This window comes from Parastagonospora nodorum (genome assembly GCF_000146915.1).
Source record: "Parastagonospora nodorum SN15 chromosome Unknown scaffold_14, whole genome shotgun sequence".
In the NCBI taxonomy this organism is placed as follows: domain Eukaryota; kingdom Fungi; phylum Ascomycota; class Dothideomycetes; order Pleosporales; family Phaeosphaeriaceae; genus Parastagonospora; species Parastagonospora nodorum.
The window spans coordinates 961,678-989,322 of NW_001884562.1; the positions used below are offsets into that span (position 1 = coordinate 961,678).

Here is a 27,645-nt window from a genome sequence, read left to right on the forward strand (position 1 = left end):
TGCCCTGGAGGGACCTCTCCATTGACCCTTCGCCATCATGGGCTCCCTCAGGACTCTGTTTCTTGGTGTTTACACTTCTAATGTCATTATAAGGGCACTCTTCCTTCCTTCCTTCCATGTCTTGTTGTTCAGCCCGTTCTTGACGCTTGCCGGATGGTACCTTGGATTCGGCCAAACCATAAAGACGTACATACCGGAAGACTTTTCGTGGTTCGATCTGCTGCCTCAGATTGCGGTATTGACGGTTGTAGTGCTGCTACCCACGAGGTTGTTATCTGGCTCAGGAGGCGTAAGCAAAAGCAGCGACGGGAAGAGACGGGCTCAATCACTACCATATTGGATCCCTGGAGTTCGACATTTCTGGAGCATCATCTCTGGTGGTGAAGCATGGCTGAATGGTGTTCGGTAGGTTGACAAGTCATGGGTGCAAATGAAACAAACTGATCGTCATAGGAATTCCACCTTTGAAAGCATAGTCTCGTACAATACTTTTGGATCCAAACACAACATCGTACTCAACGACACTCTGACGGAGGACTCCATATTGACGCAAATATCTAATCAATCAAGCAATCTCGAAGTACCCGATACCACGAAATGGGCTGTTCTTCGTAACGCATTCAGCATTCCAAGCAATGCTAAACCACAATACTTCCAGATAGAGTCCGACATCGAAAAGTCGGTCGTGGCCGAAGTATATGAGCAGATGTTGGCACTAATGTCCCCAACCCTCAACACTTTATCCGAATCGTTGCCCGACTTCGTCACATTCAATTCGTCGATCGTGGACCAGATGCAGTGGGAGCGCGTGGCCAACGTTGAACTCTCGGATGGAACTTCGGAAGCTGAATGCGATCTGTTTGCACTGGTCAATGAGTTTTGTTGCAACGCCATCCTTCCACCCATCGTTGGCTCACAATTCACGGAGTCATACCAACTGTTGGCTACAGATCTGGCTGCCTTCAACTCGCGGTACTGGGCGCTTGCACTTGGGCTACCACGCCTATCCCCCATTCAAGGATTGCCAGGAGCGGCACTTTCACAGAAACGCTTAGTCTACAACTTCACAAAAATGTTCAGCGAGCTTGCGAATCCGCCAGTGCGGCGAGTGCCTGACGACGATGAGAGTGTCAGTGGAGAGGAGACCGATGCAGATGTGCTCACACCTGTGGTGAAGCTGAACGAACTCTTCACAAAGCACGATCTGTCCTTGAACGCTCGAGCGTCAATAACGCTGCAGCTCGTCCACGACATTGTCGCAGGAGTCGTACCGCTTGTGTTCTGGACACTGATGCACGTCTATGCATCCTCTGAAGGACCAGCAGCTGAAGCATTCGGAGTCATACCAATTGGCAAGATCATAGCCGAGACGAAAGCATGGGCACAAGCATTCCAACCACCATCAATACATCCGGCATTTCCATCGCCACCAGCAATCATCTTCGACCCTACCTTCAGCCAACTCCCAGCAGACTTGATGCCATACCTCCACTCCTGCATGAACGAGTCTCGTCGCCTCTACAGCTGCTCCGCCCTCACCTATCTCATCAAATCGCCCATAACCCTCTCCGACCCCAACCCCAGCGTCCAGCAAGAAACCTGGATCCTCGACGCAAACTCCTACCTCGATATCGGCCTCTCCCAGTCCCTCATAAGCTCCTCCCCAGCTATATTCCCCGACCCCACATCCTACAAACCCGACCGCTTCACCACCTCCCCACCAACACCACCCACCTCCCCCTCCCACCTGTACAAATCCGCCCTCGTCCTCGCAATTCTCACTGGCATATTCCAGCTCTGGGAAATCAGCCCGGCGCCCAAGAAGAGCTTCTTCGACCACATGCAGGAGGCGCGCGAGGAGGCGCAGATCCGCGCCGCGCCGCTAACAAGTGAGCGTCTAGAGGCCAAGGATGCGCAGCTCAAGGAGAAGAGGGAGAAGGAAGGGAAGGTGGAGAAGTGGGTGATGCCCAAGGCGGTGGATGGGGCGAGTATCAAGGTTCCCAAGGCGGATGTGAGGGTGAGGATTAGGCGGCGGGAGGGATTGCCGGCGGGTGGATTTGGGATGAGGAGGGTGGGATAGAGATGCGAGGATGGCAAAGTGGCGATGGGTGAGTGGGTCTTTGGCGTAGAATTATTGTTTCTATTATGGGAATCATGGCCTGTGGCAAAACAGCGACCAGCATAATCTTTGGCACATATCTGGTGATGACGAATCATACAAGGATTTATGGAATGTAAATCTAGTATCCAGTTGGCGAGGGAAATTAGGTTATAAAAAGGTGAAACGATAGAATCGAACTGTAAAGTAACAGGGATCTGGCAGCGTCAAGGATGCAGCGACTGTCGACGAGCATCAATAATGGCAGAGGTTCAGGCAAATGTTGTAAACCCGAGGCTATTTTCGATGAGTACGTTGTAGCGGCCCATAAATCAAGGTCACATCGAGGTCGGGAACATGGAGCAAGTGGAGCATGGAGTGTCTTGTCAATGTCATTTCGTTGATCGTACTTTTCCCGCACCGCCGCATGAACACCGAACGAAGATGTAGCCATGCACGCCAGTCACTGTCGCGGGAGCGCATAAGGGTTATGTTCATCCTTTCATTTGTAAACATAACACCTTTTGGTATGCCCATATCATGCCGTAGAAGATTGAAAGACCCAGAAACCCCTTGCCTGATCAACCATGCTCGTTTACACCTCGTTGAGGACGGTCTCCTTGAACTCACGCTCGACCTGTGTGATGTTAGACAGAGTTCGATGGTGCGCGGGGGAGCGTGGGGAAGGCATACCTTCTGGCCAGAGTCGTCAGCGCTTGACTCGCCGTGGAGTCCGAGGAGAGCACCAAGGTCGAACTTGGGAGCCTTGAGGAGCTTGACCTTTCGTACGTGGACCTGCGCCATGTTAGCCTTGTAACCCCACTTCATTTGCCTTTTCACCACATACGTTCTGGAGGGGGTAGATGCCCTGGGTGGACTTCTCGATCTCGCGACCAATGACCTCGGGGATCAGCTTCTGGGTGAGCTGAGCAAGAGTGCACGAGCTGGCGTCGCGGGTCATGATCTCAACCATCTTCTTGCGGATGGCCCTGATCTGCGACGAGGCAGCGTATGTGGTCTTCTTGATCTGGTTTGGTCGGCGCTTGGTGAAGCCGATGGCAAAGAGGCGCAGGAGGTAGTCGTCGGTGGTCTTGACAACGACGTTGGCCTCGATGAGGGTTTGCCACTTGCGAACGAGCGAGCGGAGCTTGTCGGAGGTGAAGTCGAGGCCGTGGAAGTTGGTCAGGCAGTTCTTGCCCTGGACCTCGTCGACACGGAGCTTGACCTTGCGGAAAGCGTGGTCCTCATCCTTCTGGAGATCGGCGAGCGAGACCTCGAATATCCGGCCCTTGAGGGCGTCGTTTGCGTTCTTCAAACCGGTGGTACGGTTGACGAGGGTCTTGCCGACACTGCAAGAGGCACACGATCAGTACTGCTGCCATTGAGAGGGCGAGAGACAGCGGCGGATTTCTTACTCTCGGATGGCGAAGGTTCCTGGCGCCTTGACGTTGTACCAGTCCTTCTTCGCGAAGGTGTCGGTCTTCTTCTTGAGACCCTTCTTTCCCTTTGAAAGACGCTTGTTCTTGCCGACAGCCATGGTTGCGACTCTGGTGTGTTGGGCGTCGAGGTGGTGTTGTCGTCGATTGTGTCGCTCTTGCAATTTCGACAAAGGTCTCGCAAGCGAGGCGCTAGATTCGTGCGCGCTAGCAATAATGGGGACGCCAAGCGTCACGTGTCAGGGTCCGCTCAGAACAGCAGGATCATCGCCACCTCACAAGTGCAGCAGGTGCGCAGCATCATCAACTCTTGTTATTGTTGTCTACTTCCTAATCGATTGATGCGATAATCAATTTTTCGGAGATTTTCGAGATTGCTGAGCACAAACGACGCCCACTGCAGCTTCCCAACAATGGCTGAAGTGACCAGCTTACAACGGCAGGCAGGTCATACAATGAGTTGGAGCTATGCAGGTCACTATCCCAAGTATGCGCACATGCATCTACGTGATGAGAGCATACCATCATGCTCAGCTGCCGAACGGAGTCTGGTTGAGGCAATGCACCCCTTGCCGAAGTCATCACTTGAGATGCGACAACACATGCTCAGACAATATCAAACTTCGCATTCGTCTGAGCAGTCATGGAGGTTTCACAGTTTGTTGACGAAATACGAGGTAAAGTTCTTGGATACCAGCATTGACATTGCAGATGCTATCTACTATCGAAGGTACACCTCTGGCACGACATGCTACTGAGTAGACACAACGATGTCACGGCACAAAACTATGGCACATCCAGGGCGCATCTTCATCTCATGACGGCCCTTCTCAATGCCCACTGCATCCTCCGCCTGAAGCCGGATGGGTGGCGTCGACGACTACCAGGCGCAGCGGAGTGGCTGTGCGCCTGTCGCACGGATCCTGCCCCCCGCGCGAAGCATCTCCTCCCGCTTTGCAGCCTTGCTTCTTTTTCTGATGACGTACTGGTAAGACTGCGACTTCGCATTCTTCCGCAGTCTTCCACGGCTCGACCAAGCCCAGTCCACGTATTGCGTGGGAGTGCATTGACCAGTCGTGGTAATCGCTGTGTGGGGGTTGACTGCCTGCCGTTTCGTCTCCGAGCAGCATGTTCCTCTTTCTTGCTAGTAGAGCGTTCAAGCTCTGCGAAGAGTTGGTTGACAGGTAGGATCGGTTCGGTTCAGTGGCAGTTCGTTGGCTCACTGTACTCATCGCAAGTTGACACGTCCTTCTCTTTTTCAAGTGTTGACACCATTCTGCTCACGGCGCTGGTCATATCCGTTCTGCGTCTGACAGAACTTCTCAAAGTCAGGAAAAGAGATGTATCCATCTGGGACGGGTTAGCAATGAAAACACATAGCCATGCGTGGAAATGAATCGTGCTTACCCTGCTGTCTCGACTGCCTAACGTAGCGATCACTCTCGGTCCTCCACATGCCCGGCCTTTCGTACGAGCTGGCCGGACTGGTTTGATATGCGCTGGTCTGGTATGCACTGGTCCTGGACTCGGAAGGCGAACCTAATATGCTCGATGGAGTCTCGCTTCGTGGTGTTGGTGGTGACGAGACGTGCTTGGCCAACATGGCGTGGGCCTTGGTAGGACTTCCAACAGAACCGGCAGAGTCTCGTCGAGGTAGTGATACCAACGTAGTGACGCATGGTGAAGAGACGGTAGACGGTGTCAGAGGTGGTCGTCGACTGCCTGATCGGGATCGTTGTGGCGCTTCAGTTGGTAGCGAGTAGTAGTGTCGTGCAGCCATGATGATTGTGTGTTGATTGATTCGATTCCTGTCGAAGATGTTCGTCGTATATGGTGATTTTGAATTGTGTATGCAAGTTGAAATGACGGATGTGTGAGACCTGAGAGAGGCTAAAGGTAGTAATAGTGGTCTCGCACCCATGCCCAGACGCCATTCACCCCATACTACCGACGTAAAGACAGCCACTGCACGTACCAGGGGACCCCTGCCGCGCCAGCTGCATCAGCAAGCCCGGAGGATCCCACTCCACGCCTACGTCTTCTGGGCTAAGGGCGCGCCGCCAGGAAACGTGGACCGTTTAGATTTAGAACGTTGCAGGGTAGATGCGCTGTCATCCGTTAACTCGTCCCCAGCGCACACAGGACCACCTCATGTCAATATCTAGACTGCCAATTTTGCTGCACGTCTGAGTTGGCCACCGCTGGACAGAGTGAAAACAGCCACCGCTCTTCGGTGTTCCGATGTTATCACCAGCAACACGATGATCGCCTTCCCCATAAACGCTATGTATGCGCTTGTGTTGAGTTTTGCAGTATTGGCTCTGTCGCCTCCTATTGGCATTGCGCGTCTGATCCAAGGCGAGGCCGGAAGAGCGGGTTCAGTGCCAGTGCGGCGCCGACGTTGGATGTCATCGAATCGGCGGAAGCGCAGCCGGTTCCCTCCAGGTTTACGCTGCCATCGTCATGGTGCATGGCCGATGACAAGACGAGGCGCGTTCCAGTTCCTGAGAATCGTGACAATCGACGCCAGCCTTCCTTGCCCTTGTACCTGAACGCACATCCCAGAGTCCTTATTCATATGACCGATATTGTGTTATCGATAGACCACCGGAAGGTTTGTGCGCAACCTGAAGCTGGCAACTGCCTCATTCTGCCTGCTTCATTCATGCTTCGCCCCGTGACGACATTGCTTGACATTGCACGGGATGAATCTGCCGTTTTCTGCGTGTCATGCATTTGCAGTCGTCGAGAGTCGAGAACACGAATAAACAAGGTCATCCATGGCCTTAGTACACTTTTGCGGGCGATCCGGTTGGAGCATAAGAACACGAGAGCAGCCAAACCGATCAAACGTGGTCACTTCACGAACCCTCGATGCCGATGCCAGTATTGCTCTCGTGTGATGACACAAATAAATACTGACTCGCTTGATGCACGTTCACAACAGCGTTGCGCGTCGATAGAGCGGTGGCCACGTTACCTGCTGGACGAGGTCCTTGCTCTGGTGGCTCGAACCCCTCATGGGTTTAGGGATCCGCTCTCGTTGACCGGGCGAACAGCATGAGACGTCTCTCATCAGCCAGGCGATTCTTCTTGTCCCCGATCTCGTTCTGGAACTCTCGTTAAGTTGGTTTGGATCCACTTCGACTGTCAGCTGTCGTAGTTTCAGCTGAAAGCATTTGCTGGTGCTTTTCTTGTGGAGCAAGCGAAGCGGGCCCGCCAACAGCAAGTCACTTTCGGCTGCACATTAAACATGGCGAAGTTCTTACTTGCCGCCATTACCGGTATTTGCTTTCGATTCTCTAGTCGAATCAGAGCTCTACGGAAGCTGCTGCCTGCGGTGACATTATGGTCTTTTTCAAGTTCAAGTCATCGGATACATAGGTACGCCCTCGGGGCATTTGATTGTGTAGAAGCACGTGCCCGGAAAGCTCAGCCCACCTCATACCTCTCACACCACAGGCCTTTCTTTTTCAAGCAAATTCACCTTTCATTTTAAATTCCAGGGCCTTTGGTAATCTGAATTCCTCCATTCTGCCGAGTCTGCTCGTCTCGAACTCGCGCTCTCGAACTCTTTTGAGGAACAGTTGCAGATGCCCGAGCCCCACTATATGCCATGCTGCCCAGTCTGCTTTGTACTACTGCACCACCGCAAGGTTAGCCACCACTTTACATGTAGGTAAACGCGATTCCAGTACCTGGTCCCGAGAAGCGGGTACGTCTCGAACCACCCGTTACAACCGCGGCCGTTGAACACTCAGTACCATTTGTCGACCTGCACACTGGTCACAATTCAGCACTTTGTAAATGCTAAAGCACTGGAACACCTATAAACTCGGTCCGAGAATCTACTCAACAGAAGAACAACGTCAAAGATGACGAGGAAGAATGCAGTGTAACCCTCTGCCCTAAACCGGCGCACACACATAATACGCAGCATCTGCATTATTCCCCAACAACCCCTCACCACCACACCACCAAAATCTCCGCGCATCTAGACGGCCGATCTTTTCTGCCGATCCCACCATTGGCGCTGTCTCGCTTAAGCACTTGACAGCGTTTAGATATGCGATACTTGCCACTACTCTGAACTTGTGTGTTGTGTGCTGGACTAAGTGGGCTCGGTGAGATGGCGGTCGAGCCCAACGTGTCGCGGGCCGCACCGAGTTGTCAGAGATTTGCCGTGAAGATGAAAAAATGCCATGTATGACTCCCTCGTAGGTGTTTTCTGCAGACATGGGTGAGGGGTCGAGCAGACACGTGCTGGTGATGGGGCGGGTAAGGCGGCCGGGCGGATATCGTCACTAACTGACATGCATGGGTGAGGGCTGATGCGTTGTACCGCTTAAGCTGTAAGGCTGTTCATGTGAGTGTTGCGATGTAGGCGCGGGGTGAGAGGCAGACGCAACGGCTCGAGCGCCGTGCTGATGCCGGCCCGTAAGACGGAGCCACCCATACAAGCTGCGAGACTTGGTTGCTCGTCAGTGGCTTACGGGAATGAGCAGGCTGCCGTTGCGCGGGCTGATGTAGCCGGCGGGAGGAAACACCACAAGGATCACTCCACCACCTCCATAGGGACGATCAAGGCGTAATACGATTCCATTTCTATACAGTCCCTTATCTGGCGTTCTGGGCGGCACTCGAGACCGTTCGAACGGATCTACTGAGCCGAAGTGGTTGCTACCTGCGTCGAACGTGCATGAAGGCCAATCGCACTGTACCTTGCATGCACAGATGACCTTCTTACACGCATAATCAGTGCTGCAGGATAAGTCAGTTGTCGTTCAAGTTGAGCAAATAAGAGTGAACTCATCCCACGTACGTCAATGTCTTCCCAACCACGGCCCTTTACGTTTGCCAGCTCGTCCATCGACATGACATGACCAGTTGTAACTGCAGAAGTCAGCATAGACTCAATAAATGATCGGGTTATGATCTTGGGACGTGAGGGGTTGATCAGAGAGGACCACGTACAGTAACCGGCTTGGATCTTCGCGTCAATCTCAACACGACTATCTGCCGGAATCATATCGTCGGGGATCGGTACACGCTCATGGATGGGGATGCCCTGCTCCACAATAGCATCGTGCTTCATGTTACTCATACTCAGCATGCGGTCAATCTTTGTGATACCGAGCCAGTGCAGGATATCGGGCATGAGAGCCTGGAAGCGCATGTCCTTGACTCCAGCAATGTTTTCTGTCCTCTTGAAGTATTCGCTGGCTCTGTCTTCTCCGCGCTTTCGCGCATTGTACACGAGGTACTTGGTTACTTCACCAAGGGCACGGCCTTCTTTGCGGAAGTAGATGACTACACCACTGCCGCCATTTTGGGCTTCTTTGACGGCTTCCTCGATACCGAATGTGAGATAAGGACGGCATGTGCAGATGTCTGAGCCAAATACATCGCTACCGTTGCATTCATCATGGATACGAAGTGCCAGCTTGGAGTTGGGATCGGACATTTTTGCTGGATCGCCGAAGATGTAGACTGTCAGACCACCGATGGGTGGCATGAAGAGTTTAATGTCGTGACGGGTGATGAGCTCGGGGTACGAACCGCCGGTCTCCTCAAAGAGCGTTCTTCGGAGTGTTCCCTCATCTGTTCGGTAGTTAGTAAGGTTTCTTCTGGTATGTGAAGATACTCACCAATGTTGAAGCGTTCGGCCACCCCAGGCAGATACCATACGGGCTCAACAGCGACCTTAGTGACAGCAATCTCGCCCGAATCACTGACGCAAATCTTGCCGTCAACCTTGATGCGACCCTCTTTTACGCTATTCTCCATCTCTGGCACCTTCATGTGTGCACGCGTGATGGCAATGGTGGGACGAATCTCAACATCGTCCTTGTCCATGGTCTCCTTGAAAAGCCAAGGGGCAAGATGACCATATGGATCCATAGCTACAATCTTCTTCTTGTCGCTCCATTGTGGGAAAGGACCAATCTTTGCAGCAGGCTCAGTATTGGTGAAGTCTGGCTTGTGTGTAATGTCGAGGTTCTTGCTTGCCACAGCGAGGGCGTTGTAGATGGAGTAGGAACCTCCGTGAGCACCGATAGCTATTGAATGTTAGTCATGTAGATATGCATCTACACAAAAGACAAACATACCATTGCGTCGTCGAATAGTGTTTGGATGTCTAGAAACGACTACAGGTCCACGCACGGCAGGATCCTTGGCACCCCATTCCATGGGCAACGGATCAACACCAGCTTGACCCGGGTACGACGTCAAGATAATCTTTGAAAACTTGGAGACGCTGGCTCGACGAGGTGGTGCATCAACGTTTGAAGGTGGCTGATCATACTGTTCTGATACGGCTTCTACAGCTTTGCTAGACTCAACGTCCTTGGCCTTTCCGTCACTCAGAGTGCCACTGGCAGCCTCGGACGCAGCTTCATCCTTGATCTGCTTGATACCAGCCAGCATGTTAACGCGGCCATTGATCTTATCAACAGACGCTGCTAGCTGAGCATTCTCAGTCCGCAGTGACTTCAACCCCTCCAAGATCTCCTTCAGTACCACATCACTTGTGGACATGATGAATGAAGGATGTCTTCTGAGATGAAGCCCAGTAAATAGGATGACACAGGCAAGTCAAAGTGCTTCAGATTGTCTCGTTACAAGCTGTGTGGCAGAGACCGGAGACTGCCGATACGAGACGATACGCAAGATAGGACGATTGCGGGGTTTTTGGTGAATAGCCAGCGATTGTTCAAGCAAGCTGTCTGCTACCCAAAAGGTCTTGACGTGGTGACAAAGATCTTGAAGAAAGAGAAGAGAAAAAAGAAGAAAGGAGGACAGGAGCAACGTGGACGAAGGCCAGGAGCTCACCGTCCCGACCACGGAACAGCTGACCATGCAGCTCAGTGATAGGTGATTGGCTTATCTCCGCTTTGGCCGCATGGGGAAGCTGCAGGGATAGCGGAAGGCTTGGCGTCGGAACCACGCGAAGGCCCGAGCTTCGATTTTCGTGAACATCGTCACTGGAGAAAGCTGCGCCTTGCGACAACACCACAAAGGAGTCTCCCCTTTGGATTTGTGCACTAGACAGCTCGAATCAATTGCGCATAGGATTATACACTCGCTTGAAACGCCTACATCCTCTTATACATCAATCCAAAATGGTACACTCAATCGCAGCCTGGTCGCATGCGCATACTAACAAACAATCCCCAGGGAAAGCGCAAGTCATCCAGCAAGCCTCAGGGTCCCAAGAGGGCATGTCTCCCCCTACATCTCCCCCAGATGACCCCCATACTAATAACCTCCACAGAAGGAGAAGCTCCCCACAACCTTCCAATGCCTCTTCTGCAACCACGAAAAGTCCGTCTCCGTCTCCATCGAGAAGAAATCCGGCGTCGGCAACCTCCAATGCAAAGTCTGCGGCCAGACCTTTCAGACAAACATCAACTACCTCTCCGCGCCTGTCGACGTCTACGCTGACTGGATCGACGCGTGCGATGCCGTTGCTAAGGAGGCTGCGGCGGGCAAGACGGCGACGACGCGTGCGACTGGCCGCATGGGCCGTGTAGAGACGGCGAGGGAGGAGGACGAGGATGATGTGCCGGATGCAGATGATTTGAGGTTTGTCGAGCAGGATGATTTGGATGCGGAGGGCGAGTATGCGGAGTAGGATGGCTGTCGTGGAGACGGCGAGGCAGGTGTGAAGATGGCTGGGACGTTGCGATATGGGTATTGGTCTGGTCTGATAGCCAGACTCAAAGGCGTTGGTGATACCACGGAAAATGGGATAACAGGTTAAGGCGTTCAAAGGAGTCAACACGTAGCGCAATTATGGGCTACATATCCATCGAGATGGAAATGAAGTGGCGGCTAATGGGTGTGCTCGCCAAATCTGTTCATTCTCAAAGTATTTGCTTGAAATCAAACTCCTACTGCCATGCTGATCTGACGTCCTAGACGACTTTATGCTATGATGTGCTATATAACCTGCCACACTGTGGGTGAATCTTACATGGTGTAGAAACGGTCACCGAAATCACCCAAGCCTGGAACAATGTAGCTGAGAGCAGGTTAGTATACGTGTGTCACTTCTGTCGTGACAACTTACTTCTTCTCGTCAAGTCCCTGGTCAACGAAAGCAGTGACTACCCTGACCTTGGGAAATTGATCCGCCAAGTTCTTCGCGCCCTCTGGACTTGCAATGAGGTTGAGGAACAAGATGTGCTCCTCGGGTACGCCCCGCGACTTCAGAACATCGATAGCCATGAGCGCCGAGCCACCTATAGCCCATTAGAACATCATCAATCCAAAAAGCACTACAAACTTACCAGTAGCCAGCATAGGATCCAGCAACAACACCCACCGATCCGCAATGTCCTCGGGCAATTTATCGTAGTACAGCTTCGGCTTAGCCGTCTCCTCGTCCCGCTGAATCAAGATCTTTCCAATTCTCACCGACCTACAGCAATCGCGGAGACCTTGTTCCATGCTCTCGCCCGCACGCATGATGGAAACACCGCAGATCTTGCCCTCGAACTTGACACCCGCGTAGGGCCTACCTACAGGCGTGGTGATCTCCTGCTCTTCAACGGGCAAGTGGTTGAGGCCTTCTTCGACTAGCAGGCGGATGATGCGGTTGCTGTAGAAGATGAAGTCTGCGCGGCCGGTCTTGTGGTCGCGGATCATGCTGTGGTATGGTAAGGGACGACTCTTTCTTTTGATGGGCTGATTGTATTTGGATCTTACGTCAAAAGTGCTATCAGCTGCGGGGTCTGAGGTAGAATGTGAACATTTTCCTGCGTGAGGGGAGTTGAGACGGTCGCAGTGGGCTTGAGAGCTGTTGGCCGGTACTCAGGGCCTACGCACTGCGAGGGTGCGGAAGGCTGGGATTCTTTGGACATGTTCAATATGAGATTGAGCGAGTCTAGTTTTGGAGATCTATCTAGAGTCAGTTGAATTCATCGGTTGACGATGTACTTGAGGAATTCATGCTCTTGGTGTGTTGAATAGATCCTCGGTGGGTTTGCTGATAGTAACTAGTAAGGGTACAAGCTGATATCGAAAGATCAACTCGCTCGGCCAATGAGCAATAGAGGGGTAGCTGGTCAGTCAATGGGGTTTGGGATGAGTTGAAAAGTTCGTCAGGCAATGTCCGATAGTTGAACAATTGCACAAAGTAACAAGATAAGAAGGAGGAGAGAAAGACAGGGCTCAGGAGGACTAGAACCTAAGGCTCGTGACTCGTGCCCTCTTAAGGGAAGTGCAGCTGGCAGATGGATGGAGTTCGCCTAAGGGTTCCCCACCAGCCCGGAGTAGGTCTAGCCTGCCGGCCGTCTGCGAGATGCGTGCGGGACCCTGGCTCGGGCCCATGTATCACAGCAGCCACATGGGCTGGCTCCGTCATTGTTCCCAAAATATGCAGAGTCGCGTTCGAGGCGCTGTTTCACCGTCACCGTTTGGCAAACAAGTTCACCGCTCAGTCTTCATGATCGCGTCGGCTCGTCAAAAGGCTCACCGTGAACGAGGCCTGCTTGTGGGGTAGGCTCCATCGCCTTGCCACCGTGCTCTCGCATCTCCGCCGACAAGATGCGCGTTTGAGTAACCTCGCGAAGACACACGACAACGCGACAACAAGAAATGTCCACCTCCATGGCTCCGACCTTCACTGCGCCGGATCGCCGGAAGAAGATCGTCACGTATGGGAAATCATCGCGTCTTCCGTCAGCAAAGACACCTGCGCCTGCACCGAGCAATGACGCGCCCTCTCCCGAACGACCGCGCAAACAATCGACAGTCCCGCACGTGTCTCTGAGCAAAGATGAGGGGGTGACCAGTGCAAAGCTTTCCAAGCCTGCTGCACGCGACACGCCAGCGCCAGCGCCATTGGACATATTCGACGTGCCCTCGGACGACGAATTTGCTGCATTTGCACCGACAACTACGAAGAAGCCTCTTGCGAAGCGTCGGACCCCCGAAATACGGACCAAGGCCCCTGCTACCAATGGCAAAACAAAAGAGCCCAGCCGACAGACAGAGAAGACGCTGAAGACCTCGCATGCGGTCGAGCCAGTCAAGCCGACAGTCTCGTCCGCGGCAAAGAAGTCGGAGGAACCAATGCAGTCCTCTAGGGCACCGCCAGTGCCGGCTGCACAAGCACCGAGGCGCGGGAAGACACCGCAACCAGCATCGACTCTTGAAAAAGATGGTGGGAATGAGCAGTCCTCGCAACCGACAATTGCGAAGGTCAAGACCAAGCCAGTTGCCCAACCGAAGAAGCCCACAGTACTGCAACCGCCAGCGCAACAAGCTACCAAGGAAAAACCTGCATTGCCTGCCAGGAGTGGAGCGGCGAAAACGTCGAATAAGCCGCCCCGAGATCTCGACGTCTTTGACATGCCCCCTTCGGACGACGAGTCGCACCTACCCACTCCCAAACCATTGAGACGAGTTCCGCCAGTGGCCCGCAAAGAGCCGGCGCCGTCGACAAAAGCGCCTTCAGGCGACGCTGGCAAAGAGCAGACTGGATCGGACTCCTCAGCGGCTGCGAAGAAGCGAAAGCGACGAGGCTCTCCTTCATCTACATCAGCAGTGAAACAGCCGGGCGTGCAGAGGACTGAGCAATCACAACCTCTGCGCCGCGCCAAGTCCCAGAAGCAGACAGACACTACTTCCCCTGGGCGCGAGCCGTCCCTTGTCTCTTCTGCAGTCACAGCAATTGCCACTCAACCTGCAGCGCCCCTCGCCGACAAGCCACGAAGGGCGCGCACGCGCACAGTTCCGTTGCTCTCGTCACATTCAAGCGCGAAGACACAATCCTCACCAGCCACGCTGCACAGCATGGTGCCCAAGACCGCTGCATCAATGACTTCTCCCATCGCTGAGATGCCAGAAGCAACATCACTGGAGGACGAAACCATGTATGAGATTCCGGCATCGATTGTCACACCTGCTCGACCTTCCTCCAATAGCATATCTGGTTCAGTCACTCCCCGCCAGAAAGCTCTCTTTGGTAGCCTGCTTGGTGCATCTTCTACTCCTTCGATGCCAAGCATTTCAAAACTACAATTGGCCGACTCAAAACCGAAGTCGCTGCTGGCGGGCCTGTCCAAGTCCAAATCTGACCTTGGCCACAGCGCACATGCAAAGAAAACGAGGCTCATTGCAAAGCTGAAGCCTGAAAACGACAGTTCGGACGAGGAAGCCAGCGACAGCGAAAGCGATAGCGAAAGTGAAGCTGGCGCCAAAGCAGTACCACAGCCACGCACAATGCACAAGCAGCAGAGAAAGGCAGTCCCCAATGATATCAGCAGATCGAATACTCTCAACGTATCGGATGAAATGGATCTGGATGATGAGGTCGTGGCAAATACTCAGACATCCCAGACAACCGGTTTTGGCCATCGACCGAAGTTCACATACGCCACTCAACGCTCCTACTTGCAGGAGGCCAACCCCGATGATGAGTTTTTCATGTCAATGGATATGGATGACCCGATAGCTACGGCTTCGCAATCAAGAGATAGCCAGACTGAAGATGAAGAGGATGCGAGTCAGGCTCGAGGCATGCACGAGCTCAGAAGACAGGGCCAAAATGACGGCTTTGAGCTGGAGAACATGATGTTGATTGACGACATGTCTGTCAAGTCGACAAGCAGTATTCGCCGCACTGCGTTGTTGGAGCTCTGCGGCAAGATGGCTAATCCTACGTTTACTCATTCGCTGATGGAGTCTTCCTTGGCTCAACAGTTTTTGAAGCACCTAGCCTCGAATGGCGAAATCGCCTTCGACTTTGCTGCGGTTTTAGCTACAGTTTTCATGCTCAAGGCCAACCCTACGTTCATTGTCTTGGACCAAATACGTCATTCTGGGCTTCTATCTTCGTTGGAGAAGCTCATAGACAACGAGAACGACATTCAGAAGATCGCGAAGAACCGCAAGACGAACTTGTCGAAAATTGCATACGAGTCCGTAGTTGATTTGCGCTCCACAGCCTTGGCTAGCAAAATCTGGTCACCATTGCAGCCGGAGATGTTATCACCGCAGCTTGTCGCACTCAAAGCTTTAGACATGCTGGTCCTTGGACTTCGAGAAGTTGGCGACAAGGACGCAATCATTACCTCAGAGATCCTTACCAAGTTGATAGACTTGGCGAACAGTATTACAGAACGCTATACGGCGGGCAAAGGAGCAACGGACGACAAAATCGTCATTTCCTCTATCTTCTCAACGTTGGAGGCCGTCTCTTTGGCGAAACAAAAGCAGCTTGCCTGGTCAGCTCGCATGATGCAACGTCTTGCAGCATCGATGGCATATACCTTCCAGACTACTGGAGAATTCGGCTTAGTCACAATGGCCGTAAAGCTCTGCATGAATCTGACGAACAACAAACCAAAGGCCTGTCAGCAGTTCTCTGGGTCGGTGTTCGTTCAGGCTCTCACACAGTCAATCGTGGACCTGGCAGAGCTCCTACAACAAAGTCTTGAAGCGGATGAACGCACCGAAGTATTGGACACGCTCATTTTGAGCCTAGGCGCCATGATCAACCTTACCGAACATAGTGATCAGGCGAGACTGAACGTCGATAACGGCATAGACTTGCTTGAGAGACTTGTCGAGACTTTTGTGGAGGGTTCAGCCAAAACTACACAGGTAGGCTTTTGTCGATCAATAAAGGATGAATTCAATGCTAATAGTGCTAGGCCAATTCCATGGAAGAGTCTCAGTCTAGTGTAGCAGTCGGCTATCTCAGTGTTCTCGTTGGCAACTTGTGTCTAAACGAAACCATCAAGACCAAGGTTCGCGCGCAACTACCGGGAGGCGAACTGACAACGCTTGTCGACAAGATCAAGGAGTTTGTACGGGTCCACGAACACGCCAATCGTAAAGCAAAGCAATACGAAGGCGAAGAGGGCCAAGAAACCTGGCAAAATTACACGGCGCGTATTATGCTCGTTGTTGAGCAGCTGGAAATGACGGGACACTGAACAGGCTGTTCGCCAAGCGGCTGATGTTGTCGGGCATGCAGTGCCTACCGTTCGCAAAGACGGCTACATAATTTCCTGTTTCCTTTTGGGTACTTTTGACCCGGCTTGGTTATCATTGGGCAGTATTTACCGTGTCATCGGCGTTGGGCATTTTATGGTTACACGATACCCCAGACTTTTGAATGCGCAGAAATTACCGGGAGGATTGGGCCTCATGGCGACCCAGCGTCGCAAGCGACCGAGGTGGATACCGGCAGAAGCATGCGAAGTTTAGGCTGGCAAATCTGCCGGTGCATAGCAGAGAATACAGACTTGACTACATATTCACATGCTACAAACTGCGATCGAGCAGCTATCTGATCGATGGTCTTGAACACGGCTAATTGGGTGCCTGCAAAACCCGTGTTCGGAAGGCTGCCTCGACCCCGGAATTCGGTAGGCATGACGCAGCCGGCTTGTGCTACCGACTGCTTTGATACGCGCAACAATTTACAACATCTTCCTCCAGCGTTCTGTGCAGCAAGTCGCAATTTTACGAACCCTGCCATGGACCTCCGGACCCTGCCTTGCATGCTTCGGGTAAAGTGAGCACTGGGGCTGGCTGCAGACGAGAGCTAGTTTTCTCGCAGCTCCGATGTTTTGCTCGCTGTCTGGTCATCTTGGTTCGCTGTATGGATGTGCTGGAGTGGCCGCTAGACCCAGCATAATTGACATCACGTAAATAGATTGCCTGGGATTCGTCCATTGCTAGCATATGTACACTACCAGACCCTTAGACGTCGCCCAAACGACCACATGTGGATGTCACGCCTACAAGTCCCGGACTCGATCCTGCAACAGGCATGACGGCATAAGCACACGGCCTGGACTTTTTCTGTGAAGCACTATTTCTCAAGATACTTCGCTGCCACTTCTCCCCATTTTCAATTTTTTGGTGCTCGACTCGAGTCGCTGTCATTGACGAAGCTTAATTCGTTCGTCTTACCTTCTTGGTGTCACCTGCGGCTAGACGGCGTCATTCCGAGCAGACTAGCTTGTACCGGAAAACGCAAGGAGCAAGCGCATCCCAGGCAGCTACGTCTCAGCGATCGACTGAGACAGCCAAACTTCAACACTGGCGAGTCGATCAGCTTCCACACGACCTCCCCAGAAAGCCAGCAGCAAGATGCCGGCTCCCAAGCAGAGAAAAGTAGCCATTGTTGGCAGCAGGGCCGTCGGTGAGTGCTCGTTGTCAAGTGGTTCAGCTTGCGCGTTCCGAAGCATGTGAGAGGTACCCAACTGACAAACGGCGCAGGCAAGTCGAGTCTGACGGTGCAATTCGTCGACGGCCACTTTGTCGACAGCTACTATCCAACTATTGAGAATACGTTCAGCAAGATGATTCGCTATAAGAACCAGGACTTTGCAACGGAGATTATCGATACCGCTGGCCAGGTACTTGAGGATTTCTTTCTCCCCGCATCGCGTCGCGATCTCCATGCCCCACCAAAATCATGCAGCACCCACACCACCTGTACGGTCCTTTTATGCTTGTTCCAGTCGAGAGCAAGGATAGTGTGAGGCATTGACTGACATTGTGTTGCTCAAGGATGAATACAGTATCCTCAACTCGAAACACTTCATCGGCATCCATGGCTATGTGATCGTGTACTCGGTCGCCAGCAAGCAGAGCTTCGAAATGGCGCGCGTAATCCGCGATAAGATTCTGAATCACCTGGTAAATACCGCCCCTACCCAACAGTACGCTCAATCTGCGATCCGTTGCAGAGCACATGCAAAGACTCTAACCATGTGCAACACCAGGCCGTCGACTGGGTGCCCATTGTAATCGTTGGCAACAAATCCGATCTCCGTCCCGAACAGCGTCAAGTCACGCCAGAAGACGGCAAAGCCCTCGCCGAAGAGTTCAAGTGCGCGTGGACCGAGGCCAGCGCGCGCTACAACGAGAACGTCCTCAAAGCTTTCGAGCTCATAATCTCGGAGGTGGAAAGGAGCCAGAACCCGAGTGAGCCCGCTGGCGGAAGCAAGTGCACCGTCATGTAGAAGCATTGACTGACGTGCGCTCCTTGAGATGTGCCCGGCGGCGGCAAGTTTCCTCGAGACTTACTTCGACAAGAAGCACGAGAGCAGAGAGAAGGGAGTCAGCTGGGACGGCTGTGCAACGGATGCAGCCCCCTTTGAGCGACCCGCGAAAGAAAGTTGTTTCATGGATATATGTTGAGTGTAGACGGCATAGACGGTCGGGTGGCTTTTGGCTTATCTCTTACCCTCTACGGAGGTCTGATGGTGTAACGGCGTTTGAGCGAAGGCGTAGTGAGCGTTTTCGGCTGGTTTTTATACGGGCATCATGGCCTTGTTTCTACGTATCTCAATAGACGGTACGATGGATTACGAAGAATGAATAGTTATCTCTGGGCACGTCCTCGCTTTCGGCACTGCCGTCGTCAGCTGCACACACCGTTTGATGCACTGCCGCACCAACCACTCCTTGAACAGGCAAGTCAGAAGCTTGGACGAGAAAACTACTGTTTTCGACGCCTGAACATGGGTTGCCAGCCTTCTTACTGACTTTGGAAGTTTGGCAAGTTTGCCGTTGCTTCTTTGCACCAGAGTGTGCTTCAAACACCCACCCCTGCATGTCTGGGCACAGCCACACGCGCCACACCTGCCCCGCCATGGAACACTAACCGTGGCTGAACCCTGACTCAAGCGACACCATCAGAATTGTGAGTCGTTCGCGCGCGACTCTGCCCGGGACCAATTCGATTGCTTAGACATTCGACGGACTGATACACAATGTTGGATATGTAAGTTTTCTGTTATTTCATATCAGCAACCACGGACACGCAAAGGCGCGAGCATTTTCAAGACACAACTGACATGGAGGGGTAGCAACGACTTCATCACAGAGCGCGGGGGTGACCCAGAGAAGATCCGCGACTCGCAGCGAAAGCGAAATGCGCCCGTGGAGATTGTGGACGAGGTGATTGCCGACTTCGAGGAGCACCGAAAGACACAATATGCCGCAACACAAATCGGATCCTCCATCAATGCGCTCCAAAAGCAGGTGGGAGCGAAGAAGAAGGCCAAGGAGGATGCAACCGAGCTCCTGGAGGAGATGAAGAAGCTGAAGGAGGACAAGGCGAAGAAGGAAGCAGAGGCGGCCGAGAAGCTCGTCAAGCTCAACAACAAGGCCAAAACGATCGGAAACTACGTGTACAAGGACGTCCCCGTGTCCAACACCGAGGACGACAACGCGGTGATCAAGACGTGGGCGCCCGAGAACCGCAAAGCAGAGTTCAAGTCCGACGGCATTCCACACCACGGTGTCCTCACGCGCCTCGCCGGCTACGACCCAGAGCGCGGCGTCAAAATCGTCGGCCACAGAGGCTACTGTCTCACCGGTTACGGCCTCTTCCTCAACCTCGCGCTCATCAACTACGGCCTCGAATTCCTTTTCAACAAGGGCTACACCCCCAACCAGCCACCCTTCTTCATGCTGCGCGACCAGATGGCCAAGACGGCACAACTCTCCGACTTCGACGAGGAGCTGTACAAGGTCACTGAGAGCAAGGACAAGCCCGAGACTGACAAGTACCTGATCGCCACCTCCGAACAGCCCATCTCCGCACTGCACTCTGAGGAGTGGTTAGGTACCGCGGACCTCCCAATCAAGTACGCAGGCTACTCGACCAACTTCCGCAAAGAAGCGGGCTCGCACGGCAAAGACGCATGGGGCATATTCCGCATCCACCAATTCGAAAAAGTCGAGCAGTTCCTCCTCACCACGCCCGAGAAGTCCTGGGAAGCCTTTGACGACATGCTCGCCACCTCGGAGGAGTTTTACCAGAGCCTGGGCCTGCCATACCAGGTCGTTGCGATTGTGTCTGGCGCGCTGAACAATGCCGCCGCCATGAAGCGCGATCTCGAGGCGTGGTTCCCCGTCACGGGCGGCGGCGAGTACAAGGAACTCGTGTCGATTTCGAATTGCACGGATTATCAGACGAGGGAGTTGGAGATACGGTTTGGCGTCAAGAAGCAGACGGCGACGAGGAAGGATTACGTGCATGCGTTGAATGGTACTCGTAAGTCTGGCCTTGAAAAAAATCCCACTACACACAACTACAGTTTTTTTTTTTCTTGCATTTTTACTAACGCGATTTTTTATTTAGTCTGCGCTACGGAGCGCACGCTCTGCTGTGTCCTCGAAAACTATCAGACTCCAGAGGGCTTCAATGTTCCCGAGGTGCTGCGGAAATACATCCCCGGGCAGCCGGCGTTCTTGCCGTTTGTCAAGGAGTGGAAGCAGCCGACGGATGAGAAGAAGATCCCGGAGCGTCCGAAGCAGGCTTAGACGGTGGTATATGAGGGAAGGGTAGGCCTGGTAGCAGATACAACAGGTGTGTGAGCCACCTACGTGCGCAGTGCTGTCAGCATGCGTGGGCAACGAGTATGATGAAAGCATGTTCGCTGTGAGCAGAGAACATGTACCAAAATCAAGAAACATGTCAAAAGACGACATCACTCGACGGTGATTCACTTGCCACACATGTGATATTTGGCATGCGATGCATTTCTCACTAACGAAATCTCAAAGCCACCAAATGCAACACTTCCAACGCCTTTGATGATGCCTCTTGGATATCTCACCCACAAATTAAAGTTTTACATAATCATCAACAACACCCTCTCAATCTCTTCCCTCCCCATGCTTATGCCCCAATCAACTCCTTCGGCAAGCACGCAAACACCGTGCTCACCACCGCCATAACACTACTCACGCCAATCAACCCCCAGTTCAACATCGTCTCCGTGCGCCCAATCTCCTTGCCAAACAGCTTCAGATGGAACGCGAGCGGCAGGATGATGCAGATGGAAAAGCACGCGACGCTGCCCAGCAGCGTCATGATGCGATCGAAGCTGGGGAACAGGATCGCAATGACGACAAACGTGATAATCGTGCCGATGCGCAGCGCGATCTTGGCGATGCCGCGGTTGAGCCCGGACATGCCGTTCATGCCCTCGGCGGTCGCGAGGGCGCGCGTGTCGAGGCCGAAGAGGACTTCGAAGGTGGACACGATGGGTCTAGCATTCAGCGGGATCTTGGTCAGCGGGATGATGGCGATGCACACGGCGATGAAGACGCTCATGCTCTTGGGGTAGCCGTCGGTGAGGAAGATGTTGCTTGTGATTTCGTCGCGCACGCCGTCGCCGAACATGAGGATGCCGGCGCAGGCCATGCCCGTGTCGACGAGGTACGTGAAGATGTAGGTGATGTCGACGCCGCGCCGGTATTTGTACGGGTGCCGCATGTCGCGGTAGATGTTGGGGAAGACGGAGTGGCCGCCCCAGGGGGACATGAGGAGGCCGAAGGAGAGGGGGATGGTGAGGGGGTTCGCGGGGAAGAGGTATTGCGGGGAGGGCTGGCGGATGGAGCCTGGGGAGTCGGGTTTGATCAGACCGTCGGCCCAGACGGCTATGGTGACTGTGGTGGTTGTTAGAGGAGTGAGGGGAAGGGAAGAGGAGAGACTTACTGCCAAAGCAGGACATGACGCCAAGGATGGAGGTGAAGGACAAGAAGCGGAGGGGGAGGAAACTGAGAGGGATCAGGATCACGCCGCATACAACCTTCCAGAACAGGATATCCCAGTTAGGGATCAGGGCGTCCATGCTGTCGGCGAAGAGGACGACAAGGGCAACACATGCTGCTAGAAGCTCGAGGGCAGTAAGAGGATGCTGACAGCGATGCGCGCCTTGTTGCCAAACGAGACGAAGGCGAGGTCGGCGAAGGTGATGAGCGAGTTGTCGACGTCCAGACACTTTGCCAGGAGCTTCGCCGTGTAGCTTGTGACGATGGCTGACCATGCGAGGAAGACCATGCCGATCAGCCAGCCAGAGTACTTGAGTGCCAAGGGTAGTGTGAGTAGTCCGACTCCAACCAGAACATTGACTGAGTTGAAGATGGTCTGGGGCAGTGTCGATTGGCCAACCACGACGTTGATGATATGGCCGTCCTCTTCAACGCGCTTCACCAGCAATGGCTCGCGCTGCAGCTCAGGCTCTGTGACGCCCTTGAGCTGCTGGTCGGTGAACAGACGTCCCGCATGGCGCATCGACGACTCGTTGACGCGCGCAGAGAGACTGCCGTATCCAGTGCCATAGCTGCCTCCGAATGGCGACGAAAGCGACGGTTCAATGGTGAAGATGCTCTCCCCTCTCGCTCGTGTCGCCGCGCTGGGTAACAATTGCGTCTCTTCGGTAGGCGGTTGCTCCTCGTCTACCAGGGCGTTATCAGACGTCCGGCGGTCTCCCTCCTGGAGGGCTCTTCGCAGGGCTGAGCGCTGGTCGGGAGGCGTAGGCTCGGGCAGCCCTGTTCGCGGGAAGTCGGCGGACACATCGTCGTCGTCGTCAGTCTCGACGCGGAAGCTGGGGCGCACGGGGGTGATCTCGAAGAAGCCGGCGGCTCGCTGCCATGAGCGGGCAAAGTTGTTGATGCTGTTCACGCCACCGGCGTCACCAATAGCGCCGATTTGCTGCGAGATGGAAGACCTGAGATTTGTTAGTCTTGGTCTACGCAGCTGTTCTCCCACCAGATGCAGTGTCGCATCTACTCACCTGCGTCTGCGCAGTTCGCCTGGCACCCTGGACCATGTCCCCGAGGCCGCCGTGCTTTCTCCGCTTGGTCTCCTCTCGAGCCGGTCCCACTGCACGCGACTGCCATTGGAGCCCACGGAGCCGCGGTGGACGCCCTCGTACGTGTCCCACGTCGACGGCTGCTTTCCTCTGATATCCATGGCGGAGGTGTTAATTCATCGACACGCGCACGAGCAGGAAACAGGGCGCGTCAAAGGCAGAGATAAGGATAAATTGTGTGGAGTAGTGACCTAAAATTGTTGGTAAAATGCATGCAGGGGACGGGAGCTAGGTGCTGAAATTCAACGAGGGCTATCGTCGGCGTAGATATTGGCGTTCGCACGTTCCATGGCCGGCTGGGGTGCTTGGGGCTTTATACCGTGGAGCATGGAACATGGAACATGGAACATGGCCGAAAGCGAAGCATGATGTGAAGACTCGGGGAGCTTGAAGCTGCAGGTATCACGAGGGAACATGGCCCCGCAGCCTCCGTCATTGGTGCTGGACGACTGCATATTCCCGCAGCGCCCTGAATGGCCGTGCTAGCGAACGGCGGCGGTAGGGCACGGCGCCGGACAATGACTGGTCTGGCTGGTGGCTGGTGCTGGGTGCTGCCTTGTCTGACAGCCCTGGAGTGCTGAAGAGAATAAATTCACAGACGCCAGCGGGCAGCTCTTCTCTTACTGCAACCGACGAAGCCTGCAACACGCGACCAGCGCGCGGAACACACAGCCGCATAGCACGCTCCCACGGCCTCTCCCGCCGCCAGTCGGCTACCCTCGTCACTGCCCCTCCGCGCAGCAAGAAAATCTCTTAGGAGCCACCCCGCCATCTCACGCTCCACGCTCCACGCCTCACGCCCTCGCACTCGCACTCGCCCTCGCCCTCGCCCACGGCACCACCACAACACCGCGACCATGTCGTCGAAGGACCAGCAGCCCAACGACGCCGAGAAGAACATTGAGATCTGGAAGGTCAAGAAGCTGATCAAGCGTCTTGAAGCCGCCCGCGGAAATGGCACATCCATGATTTCGCTCATTATCCGTATGTGCGCCCCGCCGTGAAACAACGCGGAAAGAGCGACCGACTCACTATGTACAGCGCCCAAGGACCAGGTCTCGCGCGCCGCCAAGATGTTGGCTGAAGAATTCGTAAGACACGCAAAGAACAGCCGAGGAAGGAAGCCACGACTAACACGCACAGGGAACCGCCTCCAACATCAAGTCCCGCGTCAACCGTCTCTCCGTCCTCTCGGCCATTACCTCGACCCAGCAGCGTCTGAAGCTGTACTCCAAGGTCCCGCCCAATGGCCTCGTCGTCTACTGCGGTGAAATCATCACCGCAGAAGGCAAGGAGCGCAAGATCAACATCGACTTCGAGCCCTTCAAGCCCATCAACACGTCGCTATACCTCTGTGACAACAAGTTCCACACCGAGGCCCTGAGCGAGCTGCTCGAGTCAGACCAGAAGTTTGGCTTCATCATCATGGACGGAAACGGCGCCCTCTTTGGCACTCTGTCTGGAAACACGCGTGAAATTGTCCACAAGTTCTCGGTCGATCTGCCCAAGAAGCACGGCCGTGGTGGTCAGTCCGCCCTGCGTTTCGCCCGTCTGCGAGAGGAGAAGCGCCACAACTACGTCCGCAAGGTCGCCGAATTGGCTGTCCAGAACTTCGTCACCGCCGACAAGGTCAACGTCGCCGGTATCATTCTGGCCGGTTCCGCCGATTTCAAGAACGACCTGAACCAGTCCGACCTCTTCGACAACCGTCTGCAGTCCAAGGTCATCAAGGTTGTGGATGTGTCCTACGGAGGCGAGAACGGTTTCAACCAGGCCATCGAGTTGGCTGGGGAGACGCTCAGCAACGTCAAGTTCATCCAGGAGAAGAAGCTCATCAACGAGTACTTTGACCACATCTCCAAGGACTCTGGCAAGGTCTGCTACGGTATCGACGACACTTTGAAGGCTTTGGAGGCTGGTGCTGCCGAGACCCTGATTGTCTTTGAGAATCTGGAGATCACCCGCTGGATTCTGAAGAGCTCCGAAGGCAGCGAGATCATCCTGCACACGACCAAGCAGCAAGAGCAGGATCGCAGTCTTTTCATGGACAAGGAGACTGGCCAAGAGATGGAGGTTATCGACCAGGGCTCCATGCTCGAATGGCTTGCCGAGAAGTACCGCGACTTTGGTGCCAATCTTGAATTCGTCTCCGACCGTTCCTCCGAGGGTAACCAGTTCGTCAAGGGATTTGGTGGTATTGGCGCCATCCTCCGATATGCGCTCAACTTTGAGCAGCTTGCCGACTTCGATGATGATGAAGACGAGTTCTACGATGATTGACGGTTGTGCGCCCTCGCTGACCGCGAGGCACCGGCTCCACTCCACGCGTCGAGTGAGGGAACGTCCGGTGCCTACGCGCATGGTCAACATGACGCGTCCGGAATGAAGACCGGAGTTGCTGAAGCCACGACACTTCGCCTTTCCAGGTTGTAGATGGACTATGGGAGTGCTCACGGAGGGTTTGCAATGTACGTACTCTCTTACGAACTTGCCAAAGAGCTTACTAACATGTGCGCAGGCTGATCAACTACCCATTCTTACCACGACCCGCTCTCGCTTCAATGGAGAGGCAACAGTCTCCTTCGTCGAATGTAGTCAGAACTACGGTTGATGGACTATATTGGCTTGACCTGTGTCATGCACTGGAGATGGCAAAGAATGGCTATGGATAAGTATCAATTTTGCAGCAATCTCACATAGCAGGTATGGGTGGATGAAGAGGAGGCTAGTTAAACCAAGATATATGCATCAGCTCGTCACTCTTTCCATTTCAGCTGAACCAATAAACTGTATTCTCGAGTTCTTGCTTGCGGCTGCTGTTTGAAATATGTGATATGTCTAGATCATGTCATAATTTGCCTTTGCCTGACACTACAAAGCCCGACTGTCACCAAGAATCATACTGTTTGGACGTAGTGTGAGTCCACTCAATGCGCCCTACCAAGGACCTGTGATGCATGTAGATTCCCGAGCTTAAAGCCGCCGATACCGCTCCTAGAATTTAGTCCCGAACATCAAGCCGACCATCAACATACAAAACAAAAACACAGAGATGGCAGAACATGAGCGGCCGGTAGTAGCATTTCTAGGACCTGAAGCTAGCTATACACATCAGGTAAGGGCCTGATTTATTACACAAGGTTTTGATTGTTGTGTCGAGTGCGCCAGTTAGTGGCATTCTGAAAGAGAAGGAACATTCAGTGCACCTTTCAACTTTCATTTCGTCACAATCATCTCATCTTTCAAGATCTAACAACCTCTTCCCCTATTCAATCTCATCTCACAATACTCAGGCTGCCCTCGACGCCTTCAACAAAGATGAATTCACGCTCTCACCCCAGATCACCATCGCCGACATCTTCACAGCCGTCCAAAACGGCACCGCATACCGCGGCGTCTTACCCTTTGAAAACAGCAGCAATGGCTCCGTCGTCTTCACCCTCGACCTAATCAGCGACCCGCAAAACAAGCATCCCGACATCCTCGTTTGCGGCGAAGCCTACGTCGCCGTCAAACATTGCCTTCTCGGTCACGCTCCCACACCAGTCACCCAAGCCGACAGAATTGCCGGCAAACCACTCGCGGATCTCAGTAAAATCAAAAAATTATACTCTCATCCCCAAGCCTGGGGCCAATGCACGAACTTCCTCACCACCCACCTCAAAGCCACCGAACGCCACGACGTAAGCAGCACGTCGCGCGCCGCCGAAATCGCCGCGGCCGACAAATCCGGAGAATCCGCTGCGTTATCAAGCGCGGTCGCTGCGTCCCTCTTCGGCCTCGACATCCTCGCTGAGAGTATAAACGACCATGTCGGCAATACGACGCGCTTCTTGATTATCAAAAACAAAAACTTGCCTACCCCTTCTCTATCCGTCGGAAATGAAGATGCAGACGCAGACTTCAAAACCCTAATCACCTTCACAGTCGACCATGCGAATCCCGGCGCGCTGGCGCATTGTCTCGCGGCGTTCGAGAAGTTTGGGCTCAACTTGACGAGTATTAATACCAGGCCGAGCGGGGTCAGGGAATTGGCATTATGTGTTTTTTTGTGGAATTAAGGGGCAGGAGGGAGGAGGGGGGAGCCGGGGAGGTTAATAAGGCTCTGGGGGAGTTGGATGGCGTGGCGAGGGGGTGGGCTTGGAAGGGGAGTTGGGAGAGTGCAGGTGGGATTGAGGAGTAGTGGGAGGAAAGGGGATGGAAATTCAAGAAGCTAAGGAATATCAAGTGTGAAGATGATGAGTCTGGTCTAGTATACAAGCAGGAGAGAACTGTTCAATCAAGGGTCGTGTCGGGTGATGGAATGTCATCAAGCCCGGCCGTATTTCTCAGCTGACTTTTATTTGCCTGGAGGTTATGGTACGCTGTAAATAGAACTCGCTACTGGAAATGTACTTGTCGGGGAAATGAAGCTGTCATGAACGCCTGGGGTTGTAGTTTGAGGTAAACATTCTTACCCATTTTGACT

The 27,645-nt window shown here is 53.7% G+C and overlaps 13 protein-coding genes across 13 annotated transcripts; 8 read left to right on the plus strand and 5 right to left on the minus strand.

Annotated features, from left to right (window-relative positions):
• Positions 1-37: 37 nt before the first annotated feature.
• On the plus strand, positions 38-2,080 carry SNOG_09422 (hypothetical protein; the record flags this gene model as incomplete). Its single annotated transcript, XM_001799664.1, has 2 exons — positions 38-405; positions 454-2,080. 2 exons carry the CDS (start codon positions 38-40, stop codon positions 2,078-2,080), a joined length of 1,995 nt encoding a protein of 664 aa, XP_001799716.1.
• A 386-nt stretch (positions 2,081-2,466) lies between these two features.
• Positions 2,467-3,676, minus strand: SNOG_09423 (hypothetical protein). The gene is made up of 4 exons (XM_001799665.1): positions 3,514-3,676; positions 2,946-3,447; positions 2,792-2,893; positions 2,467-2,735 (listed from the first exon to the last, which is right to left on the minus strand). Exons 1-4 carry the CDS (start codon positions 3,633-3,635, stop codon positions 2,694-2,696), a joined length of 768 nt encoding a protein of 255 aa, XP_001799717.1. The 5' UTR covers positions 3,636-3,676; the 3' UTR covers positions 2,467-2,693.
• Positions 3,677-4,218: 542 nt separating this feature from the next.
• Positions 4,219-5,314, minus strand: SNOG_09424 (hypothetical protein; the record flags this gene model as incomplete). The annotated part of the gene is made up of 2 exons (XM_001799666.1): positions 4,219-4,884; positions 4,942-5,314. 2 exons carry the CDS (start codon positions 5,312-5,314, stop codon positions 4,793-4,795), a joined length of 465 nt encoding a protein of 154 aa, XP_001799718.1. The 3' UTR covers positions 4,219-4,792.
• A 2,801-nt stretch (positions 5,315-8,115) lies between these two features.
• Positions 8,116-10,074, minus strand: SNOG_09425 (hypothetical protein; the record flags this gene model as incomplete). Its single annotated transcript, XM_001799667.1, has 5 exons — positions 8,116-8,295; positions 8,357-8,427; positions 8,509-9,135; positions 9,183-9,593; positions 9,645-10,074. The coding sequence occupies 5 exons, from the start codon at positions 10,072-10,074 to the stop codon at positions 8,290-8,292; spliced, it is 1,545 nt and encodes a 514-aa protein (XP_001799719.1). The 3' UTR covers positions 8,116-8,289.
• Positions 10,075-10,686: 612 nt separating this feature from the next.
• SNOG_09426 (hypothetical protein) lies at positions 10,687-11,170 on the plus strand (the record flags this gene model as incomplete). Its single annotated transcript, XM_001799668.1, has 2 exons — positions 10,687-10,755; positions 10,811-11,170. 2 exons carry the CDS (start codon positions 10,687-10,689, stop codon positions 11,168-11,170), a joined length of 429 nt encoding a protein of 142 aa, XP_001799720.1.
• Positions 11,171-11,379: 209 nt separating this feature from the next.
• On the minus strand, positions 11,380-12,401 carry SNOG_09427 (hypothetical protein; the record flags this gene model as incomplete). Its single annotated transcript, XM_001799669.1, has 4 exons — positions 11,380-11,560; positions 11,609-11,780; positions 11,829-12,187; positions 12,247-12,401. The coding sequence occupies 4 exons, from the start codon at positions 12,399-12,401 to the stop codon at positions 11,509-11,511; spliced, it is 738 nt and encodes a 245-aa protein (XP_001799721.1). The 3' UTR covers positions 11,380-11,508.
• A 748-nt stretch (positions 12,402-13,149) lies between these two features.
• On the plus strand, positions 13,150-16,484 carry SNOG_09428 (hypothetical protein; the record flags this gene model as incomplete). The annotated part of the gene is made up of 2 exons (XM_001799670.1): positions 13,150-16,149; positions 16,200-16,484. 2 exons carry the CDS (start codon positions 13,150-13,152, stop codon positions 16,482-16,484), a joined length of 3,285 nt encoding a protein of 1,094 aa, XP_001799722.1.
• Positions 16,485-17,861: 1,377 nt separating this feature from the next.
• SNOG_09429 (hypothetical protein) lies at positions 17,862-18,527 on the plus strand (the record flags this gene model as incomplete). Its single annotated transcript, XM_001799671.1, has 4 exons — positions 17,862-17,997; positions 18,024-18,040; positions 18,073-18,201; positions 18,252-18,527. 4 exons carry the CDS (start codon positions 17,862-17,864, stop codon positions 18,525-18,527), a joined length of 558 nt encoding a protein of 185 aa, XP_001799723.1.
• A 753-nt stretch (positions 18,528-19,280) lies between these two features.
• Positions 19,281-20,993, plus strand: SNOG_09430 (hypothetical protein; the record flags this gene model as incomplete). Its single annotated transcript, XM_001799672.1, has 3 exons — positions 19,281-19,291; positions 19,377-20,569; positions 20,657-20,993. 3 exons carry the CDS (start codon positions 19,281-19,283, stop codon positions 20,836-20,838), a joined length of 1,386 nt encoding a protein of 461 aa, XP_001799724.1. The 3' UTR covers positions 20,839-20,993.
• Positions 20,994-21,196: 203 nt separating this feature from the next.
• Positions 21,197-23,278, minus strand: SNOG_09432 (hypothetical protein; the record flags this gene model as incomplete). Its single annotated transcript, XM_001799673.1, has 4 exons — positions 21,197-21,969; positions 22,019-22,189; positions 22,222-23,033; positions 23,100-23,278. 4 exons carry the CDS (start codon positions 23,276-23,278, stop codon positions 21,197-21,199), a joined length of 1,935 nt encoding a protein of 644 aa, XP_001799725.1.
• A 756-nt stretch (positions 23,279-24,034) lies between these two features.
• Positions 24,035-25,457, plus strand: SNOG_09433 (hypothetical protein; the record flags this gene model as incomplete). Its single annotated transcript, XM_001799674.1, has 3 exons — positions 24,035-24,161; positions 24,219-24,268; positions 24,321-25,457. The coding sequence occupies 3 exons, from the start codon at positions 24,035-24,037 to the stop codon at positions 25,455-25,457; spliced, it is 1,314 nt and encodes a 437-aa protein (XP_001799726.1).
• A 153-nt stretch (positions 25,458-25,610) lies between these two features.
• On the plus strand, positions 25,611-25,849 carry SNOG_09434 (hypothetical protein; the record flags this gene model as incomplete). The annotated part of the gene is made up of 2 exons (XM_001799675.1): positions 25,611-25,645; positions 25,696-25,849. The coding sequence occupies 2 exons, from the start codon at positions 25,611-25,613 to the stop codon at positions 25,847-25,849; spliced, it is 189 nt and encodes a 62-aa protein (XP_001799727.1).
• A 380-nt stretch (positions 25,850-26,229) lies between these two features.
• Positions 26,230-27,238, plus strand: SNOG_09435 (hypothetical protein; the record flags this gene model as incomplete). The annotated part of the gene is made up of 2 exons (XM_001799676.1): positions 26,230-26,292; positions 26,471-27,238. The coding sequence occupies 2 exons, from the start codon at positions 26,230-26,232 to the stop codon at positions 27,236-27,238; spliced, it is 831 nt and encodes a 276-aa protein (XP_001799728.1).
• Positions 27,239-27,645: the final 407 nt, after the last annotated feature.